This window comes from Procambarus clarkii, chromosome 36 (genome assembly GCF_040958095.1).
Source record: "Procambarus clarkii isolate CNS0578487 chromosome 36, FALCON_Pclarkii_2.0, whole genome shotgun sequence".
NCBI lineage: Eukaryota > Metazoa > Arthropoda > Malacostraca > Decapoda > Cambaridae > Procambarus > Procambarus clarkii.
The window spans coordinates 7,793,939-7,803,047 of NC_091185.1; the positions used below are offsets into that span (position 1 = coordinate 7,793,939).

Genomic DNA, 9,109 nt, shown 5'->3' on the forward strand with positions numbered 1-9,109 from the left:
TTGTAATAGGTTCTTGCAGAAAGTGGTTTGGTGAATCAAGAATGGTGCGAAGGCAGTGGTGTTAATCAAGCTGTTGATACAACTACTCTCCCAAATGCCAATGCTGCCACTGGCTACCAGACCGAGGATCAAGGCTTCCTTATCTCGGCAGGTCAAACTTTCGCACATAATCACCGGTCATGTTTAACAAGACAACAACGGTTAGCACCCTGTAGGGTAGGTACCAGCCATTTGTACTTATTTTGTATTTTTATTACTATGCAGAAGAATATATTTTTCTGGGAGGACCCCTCAATGGCTCTCAGAGCTTAATTCTGGCAGCACCAAGCGTTAGCCCAACACACCAGGCCTCTGAGACTTATGTAACCGACTATGAGCCAGGATCAGAATCTGGGTCTAGGAAAGCAGGGAACCAGAAATGAACCACAAAACAGGTGAAACCTTTCAGAAACCATAGGCACAGCAAAACTGGGTGAAACCCTTCAGAAACCATAGGCACAGCAAAACTGCGTGAAACCCTTCAGAAACCATAGGCACAGCAAAACTGGGTGAAACCCTTCAGAAACCATAGACACAGCAAAACTGGGCAGAACCCTTCAGAAACCATAGGCACAGCAAAACTGGGTGAAACCCTTCAGAAACCATAGGCACAGCAAAACTGGGTGAAACCCTTCAGAAACCATAGGCACAGCAAAACTGGGTGAAACCCTTCAGAAACCATAGGCACAGCAAAACTGGGTGAAACCCATCAGAAACCATAGGCACAGCAAAAAAACCATAGGCACAGCAAAACTGGGTGAAACCCATCAGAAACCATAGGCACAGCAAAACTGGGTGAAACCCTTCAGAAACCATAGGCACAGCAAAACTGTGTGAAACCCTTCAGAAACCATAGGCACAGCAAAACTGGGTGAAACCCTTCAGAAACCATAGCCACAGCAAAACAAGCAATTACTTGACATAAATAATTAGTTGAATCATTGTTGCCACAGGATAAATACCGTGACGATGATGTGCTTGATTGCCAGATGGCAGCCCAAGTTACCTAAGGTCTCAGCTGGCCTGTCCCTCACTCTTCTGCCTGATGTAGACATCTAAAATCTGTAGTTTCTGCTGATTCCTCAGCATCTGGATTTCAGCTAAGTGTTGTTTGCTTTCCCTGGAACACTGTAATAATATATTCCACTGGGGACCAATGATTTATGTCTTTGTATATGCTTTATGGTTGTGTTTATTCTGCCCACATTGTGTGTGCTGTGGCATTCCACTTTGCTTCAACGGTGACCCTGAGGGTTAAGGGCTTTCTGCTCCATAAGTTGACTTCTTTTGAGTCACCTTGCTTTTGAGCAGTGCATGAGATTTATTTTCCCCTACAGGGTCTTAATAGGAAGTAAAACATATCCATAACTTAGGGGAAAACAATAGCTTTAAGATAAGTAGAGAATATCCTATTCTATCCACAAAATAGAGAATATCCTTGATAATTTAGCAAACCCAGTACTAGATATGATCTTCCTTGGAGACTTCAATCTACCCAGTTTAAAATGGAGAATAGTAAACAATAATATTATAGCAGGAAATCAACCTGGAAATAACCAACCACAGGTCAGAGAACTACTTAAATTCTGTGACAAATTCTTGCTCAGTCAGCAGATTACAGAACCAACTAGGAACAAAAACACGCTGGACCTGAAAGTCACGAACAGTGATGAGCTAATCAGACACATTACGGTCTCAGACACTACATACTCGGACCACAAGCTCATTGAAGTGCAAACTAACATTAATACCGATAGTAGGCCCAAGAGAAACAACATGTGAGAAGGGTTATTCAATAAATTCAATTTTAATAGTAAAAGAATACACTGGGAGAAAATAAACAGGGAACTTACAAACATTCAATGAGAAAATGTTCTAAGAAATAAAAATCCTACACAAAGGAATAGAAAAACTGACTTCTGAAGCATATGAAGTCTTTCTGAAACATGTTCCTTTTAGGAAAGCTAGAAAGAGGTCCAATGTAGAAAGAGAACGCAGACGACACTACAAAAGAAGGAAGAAATTAATGGAAATGCTTAAGCAGACACGACTTTCCATACAAAGAAGGAATAATTTAAACAGGGAGATCGAAGAAATCGAACAGAGACTGAAGCATTCATATCAGACTGAAGAAAGGCAACTGGAACAGAAAGCAATTCAAGAAATAAAGAAAAACCCAAAATATTTTCACATGTGCTAAATCAAAAGCAAAAACCACTGCCAGTATTGGACCTATTCGTATTAGTGAAGGTTCATACACTGAGGATGACAAAGAAATTAGTAAAATCCTGAAAAAGCAATATGAGGACAAGTTTAGCACTCCGATACTCAGCATGAAAGCAGAAGATCCGGACAACTTCTTAATGCGTGATATCCAAATGCCTGTAAATATAGCTGATATCAACACGAGCATAACAGATTTTGAAAGAGAAATTGATAATATGCCCATGCACTCAGCCCCAGGTCCAGACTCAAGGAATTCAATATTCATAAAGAAATGCAAAGTGCCAGTAGCACAGGCACTCAGTATAGTGTGGAGGAAGAGCTTGGACACAGGAGATACCAGATGCACTGAAAGCAGCAGACATAGCCCCTCTACACAAGGGAGGGAACAAAGCATTGGCAAGGAATTATAGACCAGTTGCACTAACGTCCCACATAATAAAAGTATTTGAGAGTGTAATTGCCTAAGTGTAGTTACAGGATGAGAGCTACGCTCGTGGTGTCCCGTCTTCCCAGCACTCTGTCATATAACGCTTTGAAACTACTGACGGTCTTGGCCTCCACCACCTTCTCTGAGGTCGTGTGCTCTGGCTCCGTTGGTTGTTTCAGCACTGTACCTAGTGTGTGGTGACTGTATTCTAGGTGGTGCGTGAGCCGGGAGTAATTCTCCAGTACTCGGGTTGCATGCACCTAGGGTTTCCTTCCCTAGGTGCCCTGTAAGTAAGTAAGGTGCCCTTGGGGCTCGGGGCCACCTTCCACAAGTTCCTTGGGTTCTGCCTCTGCTAGGCTGTTTACTGCTTGGTTTTCGGCTGCCCTTTGTGTGCTAGGGTGTTCTGTCTCCCTTGTTCACTTTAGGGTAGGGAGCAGTTTGCACTGGTAGGGGCGCAGGGTACTGCGCAGCTTGTTTTCACCAATCATAGCGGCCGGCTCTGTTCCGCCTGGGTACGTTGTCCTCTTGCGGGGTTTTCTTTTTCTTTTTGTTTGTCTGCCTGGTGGGGGGGTTCTGCCTTGGTTCTGGCCCCCCTGTGTACTGAGTATTCTTCCTTCTTCCAGTGGTTACCCTTGCTAGGTCCCTGTGAGTGTACACGTCCCAGGGGTTCAGTTCTTAGAAAGTTGTTTGGTAGACTTGGGCACCGGTTAGCAGTACCCTGCCTGGGGTTCCCTGAGTGTGAGTTTTGTCTCAGGACCCTGGGAATCCCCACGGGGACATGTGGGTCCGATGGATGTAACCCCGGAGTCCCCCTTCGCTTTGTGCAAGTTCTAGGTTTGCTCTGTCCCCTTGTCTCAGGGTGACTCTCACTGTTTTTGCCTCCGTCTGCTGCCTGTGGGGTCGGTGGCACCTTTGACCCGGAGTCCTGCGAGTTTTGTTGCTTGTCTGTGGCTCGTTTACTTAGTCTTCTGCTGACTATGCGGGTGCAGGCATGCATTGCATGTTGAGTTCCGGTGGTGGCAATACGCTAGGTTGTTTGCTTCCCGGAAGCCCCGAGGCTGCCCCATTTTTTATTGGTGTGACAGGGCTTGGGGGTGTCGGTCGCTTTGGTTTTGTTTCCTCCCACGCCCCCCTTGTCTTTCCCTTGTTGTGGTCTAGTCTGGTGCTCCCATTCCTCCCTACATCTGGATCCTTACCGTTTGTGGGTTCGGGGTCGGGGCAGGGTTTCGATTGGCTTGAGACTCGGGCGGTCTCGGGGATTTCCCCTTCCAAGGTAGTGACAGAGGCATTCAAGCCTGTTCCTCCAGCTGTGTTGTATGAGTCTGCCAGTGGGCTCCCTGCCTTAGTACTTTTTCGACTGCCCCGGCTTTTTCGTGTGAAGTTGGGGATTTGGGGGGACGGCTCGGCCCCGGGGGCCTGCTGTGTGCATTCCGGGACTGGTGAGAAGCGGACTTGGGGGGCCTCGGGCCCCGTTGGACCCCGCCGGGGTTTTTCTACCCTCTGGGCAGGGCTTGCAGTTATGAGGAGTGGGGTTTTTTCTTCCCCCCTCTCCATATGAGATATTGGGCATCTGCCCCTCCTCAGGTTGTTACCCACTGTCCTGTCGGTGTGTATTTTTCTCCGTTTCTCTGCCCTTCTCGGGATGGACCTTAGCCGTCTTGTTCCCCTCTTCTCGGGGTTCTGCATGACTTTTGGTCTCGGGTGCGTCTGTGCCTTTCTGTGCCTTCGTTCTTTACGCTTGCTTCTAGTGTGTCTTGAAGGTTCGGGAAGGTTTTTGCTTTTTCCCATATTATTGGAACGTCTGTCGTCTTCCAGTGTGGCTTCCCTCCAGTCCTTTCAAGGGCTTGTTGGTCCTCCTTTGTGCTTCTTCTCGGGTTTCGGTCCTGTTTTGTTCTTTCGTGATTGTATCTTCTCTCCGTGGTCTGTCTCAGCACTGCTGAAACAGTTTCTTTCCACATTCCTTGTTGGCGCCTTCCCGCTGAGCAGGTTGGGCAGTTCGGACCTCCTGTCCTGCACTGCAGGGTTGCCAGATTGGGCTCCCTGTAGCCTGATTGGGCTACTTGTAGCCTGATTGGGCTACTTGTAGCCTGATTGGGCTACTTGTAGCCCGCATGAAGAGCTATGCTATGTATGTTTTGCTACTACTACTCTTTTTGCCTGCTGTTCACAGGTGACCTGTATATTCTGCAAAGGGAATTAATCGTTACCAACAGTATTTTGTCTGGTTTTATGGTCACATTCGTGATTTTTGTTTCTTCAGCTCGCGACTTCTAGCAAACTAAATCTGGCATCCCTTTGGCTGCGCATGGGCCGTGATAGTTTGTTTTGATATGGGCAGTGTGCTGGTGTTCTGCGTCCTTCTCTCTCGGGTGCTTCGCCTCTCACTCCTCTCACTTCTCCAGTCCGTGCCTGATAGCTATTGGGGGTGTTTTGGATTGCTGCTATGGGGAGAACGCAGGGTTTTCCCCGCGTATGGGTGTGGGGCACCTCCTTCGCCTCTCCTCTACTTTTCTGCATGTGTGGCTTTGCCGTCTTCCACTGGCTTCTGTGTCCGGGGACGCGCTTTGGGTTGGTCTGGTTTTTCTTCTTCCCTGTTTGCCGGACCAGGTCTCTCTGGTCATCCGCGGGGTTATTTACCCTCTCGGGTAAGTCCCTTTTTTCATTTTTCTTTAGCTAGGTACCTCTGGGAAGCCGTAGGGGCTTCGCACAGAAAACCAGTGTTAATTGTAATTAAATGCCATTTTCTGGGCGAGTTCTGGGGGCTCCATGGCACCCTCTCTCCCTCTGGTCGGTGTTTTTTTTCGCATGGTTTTTATGCTCAGCCTCTGAACTGAATGGTGGAGCAGCCGGTACAGGAGTTCTAGATCTCCCATTCCCTCTCCTGGGGAGAGGGTGGAAGCGCAGATGAGTGACGTGACAGCAGGGTGTGACGTTTGCTTGTTTTAGAATTGGGCAGTTCTTTTCTCTGTTCAGTCTTAGGGTAGCAATAATAATTATTTTTATCATGTGGGGTTTGTTTTGTGATGCCTACCTTTCTGGGTGCCAGCCCCGGTCGAAGGCAGATATGGAATGCTTCCAAATAAATGGGGGTTTCCATAGGCCACTGCTTCCCTAGCCTCTCTGAGGGGGGCCAGGTTCTGGCTCGTGGCCCCCAGTAGGCAAAAGAACTCCTATCGACTGATGCCACAGTTTAATGCATACATATCAGCCCAGTAAGCTCGGGGAGCCTCTGGGGCTCACGCAGAAAATGGGGTTTCATTACATTTAACTGCTCACAGAATACTTGTCATATTTGATAGGGGTGCAGTAAGAGTGCTTAACACTGTTGAGACCAACTCTGGGAAATCCAGATGAACAAGCCAGTGGTAAGGTTCAAGGCAAGAAATTGCATGTGAGGATGACAACAGGAAAAACAAGAGATCATTCGGAAGCATGAAAATGATACTCGTGTTGTTGAACTAGCTAGGCAGTACAGGGTACTGCAAACACCTTACCCGAGCAAGCTCAGCTCGCAAAGTGGCGGCTGCCAGAAAAGCTTCCTAACTTAAAGCTGAACCAGTAAGGTAAGACACCCAATGAGAACATATGTCATAGAACTCTGGGTTGTAGGTGTCACCGACTCAGCAGTCAGCATGTCTGAGGCAGAAAGAATGATCGTTGTCAAGTAGCAAAGACAGTGAACTCCCTTCAAGCTTGCACTTGGTGAGGGTGGGCTTGATGGGCCGATCCATAATGAACCATGCCATAGGCATGCAAGGGGATTACCAGGTGTTTCAAGAAGGTAGCTAAAGGTAGAACCAAGCAGAAACCCCAGGATGAACAGTCACCAAATGCAGCCAAAGCAACCAGGGTATGAAAGGCAACCATGGTGTACCATATAAACTAGCATGCAAACTCAGTACCCCCAGCACAACGAAAATAACATCCTAAGGCAAAAGCCCAAACAGTGGAGTCACAGACTTGTAGTTAGCCCATGGCGAGGCTCTCCATCCTGGTTTCTCGAGGGGGCAAACTCCTAAACACACCAATAAAGATAACTCTGACTGTGCAAGGGTAGCACTAGCGAACATCCAGGGAAAAAGCCCTGAATGGATGTAGCTTGAAGCACAATCCGAGCTAAACCCACACGTGATGCCAGAAGCAAAACATGCATGTGAAGCTAACACTAAGATAAAGGGTGTCTAACACAGGGAAATGGCCTCTTGCAGAAGAAACAAAGATGGCCAACACATAGCTTGATGGTGAGGGGCTTGCCCACAACTGGCAGACCAGAGCACTACAGGTAGAAATGTCCACCATAACATCAGCAACAGAACCAACTAATCAAGGGAGCCAGCTGCAAGCTAGGGACAGGCTGCCTGGTGGTGATCAGTACTAATGTGTTTTGAGATAGTTTGAGTAACTCCCATGTTTTATGCAAATCATTTACATTGGTGGTTTCAAGGCGTTGTTTTCTGTGAGCCCTGCAGTTGTCTAAAACTTTGCTGACTTTCTGGCTAGGTGTTCAGTTAAGGTGGGAATTTGTCACTTGCTCCCTGCACCTATGTTTGGGGCCCAGGTTCTGGCTCTGGTCCCTAATAGGCCTAACAATTTTTTTTTGCAACTGTTGTGACTTCTAGTATGGAATAATCTCACCAAGATAGCTTCAGGGAGCCATAGGGGCAGCTTCCCCAGAAATTGGTTTATTTTCTTGGCTGGCCCCTTGGTACCTTTCTGTGGCTTTAACTCTATAATAATACTCTGGGGTATTTATACACCCCAAACAAACCATTCACCAAGCATATGAAATGTTATTCTCTTCAGCAACAAGCATCACCATGAAACATTAATGCAGAGAATCACAAGATAGTGTAATATTAGTATAAATCAATGATCTCCATTGACTTCTTAACACCACAATTTGCTGAAATATATGTATTTTAGCAGCTTATATGTATTTGTAATGACCCTTCAGGGACATTTTGATAAGTTGCATGTGGTAATGGTGCCACTATATTGCCCTGCCTGACTACATGGCCCAGTTCTATGGGCATATCCAGGTATTATCTTGAGAAGCAGTTGAATGGGGTGTTCAGAAAAGTGCTTTTCATATAACATAACGTCCGAGTTTTTCATACAGATCACCAAGGGAATTCTTGAAAATTAAGTCGCTACTTTAATTCCAAAGATAAATAATTCTAAAGCATACATTTATTTTTCTGGAAGAACCTTGTTTCTGTACCTGTATTACTTTTTTCAGCTCCATCAGTTTGAAATGGTTTTTCCAATGGAGCAGAAACGTCGCCTTCTCAAACGTTTAAGACGCAAGGGAATGGGCTATGTAGAATTTGAGCCTGAAAACCACCGTATCAACATCAAAACTCGAAAATCTGTAAATACAATTTTATCAGTTCTTCGTGGAGTGGATCCCAATGCTCGACATTTGGGAACATATCGTGAAACTTTAGTAGAAGAAACTGTAGGAGACCCCAATGAGATTATGGATGATTTATAGGATTAGGAAAGGTGCTAGTGTGCTAGATTGATGTTGGCAGGTTGCACGATTGTCATTGCTATTTTATTTACAAGAAATCCAGTACATTTCTCATGTTTTGTCCAATTTCAAGACAGTTGTTCTCATGATGCTTAGACTGACTACAGCATTAACTTGTGTTGAAGGATAGCACCTTGCTCCCATTCTGTACAGGCAGCATGCTGAGACATATTGTGCATGTCTCCTCTATCATGCTCTGTCTTATAATTGATACTAAAGAAATTTGTTTTTATTCTAAAATACATGTAATATTTAAATACGTTTTGGATAAAATTTTAAAATCAGAATAGTTTTGCGAAGAGCATTTGGAATGGAATTGGTAACTAAGATCTTGGAAATTATGGACAGCGTGATAGATATTTAGTGTAATGTCTCAATGCATGAGTTGGAGATGTTGTGTTTTAGGTCTACTGCTGAATGGAGAATAACTTAACTTATATACAGGTCATGATGTTAATGTTATGAATGAACATTGTTGTCATTTCCATTCAATACAGTATGCTAATGTATTAATACTAACCCTAAAGGCCAGTGTTGAAAGTTGATTCTCAAAAGTGATTTACAGTATAGTCCTTGTAAAAGCACAATTGTTAACTTTTACTAATAATTTATAATTAATATATATATACTGTATATATATATATATATATATATATATATATATATATGTATATATACATATATATAATATATATATATATATATATATATATATATATATATATATATATATATATATATAATATATATATAATATATATAATATATATATATATATATATATATATATATATATATATATATATATATATATATATATATATATATATATATATATATGTATATATATAATTTATATATATATATATATATATATATATATA

The 9,109-nt window shown here is 44.0% G+C and overlaps 1 protein-coding gene across 2 annotated transcripts in view; it reads left to right on the forward strand.

The window, feature by feature from the left end:
* LOC123756085 (uncharacterized) overlaps nt 1-8,849 on the forward strand; it is a 62,871-nt gene extending 54,022 nt beyond the window's left edge. For both annotated transcript variants that reach the window (XM_045739069.2, XM_069336534.1), the window contains exons 3-4: nt 10-216; nt 7,932-8,849. In XM_045739069.2, the coding sequence (XP_045595025.1) occupies nt 10-216; nt 7,932-8,186 (462 nt within the window). In that variant the 3' untranslated portion in view covers nt 8,187-8,849. The remainder of the gene's footprint in view (nt 1-9; nt 217-7,931) is intronic.
* Nucleotides 8,850-9,109: the final 260 nt, after the last annotated feature.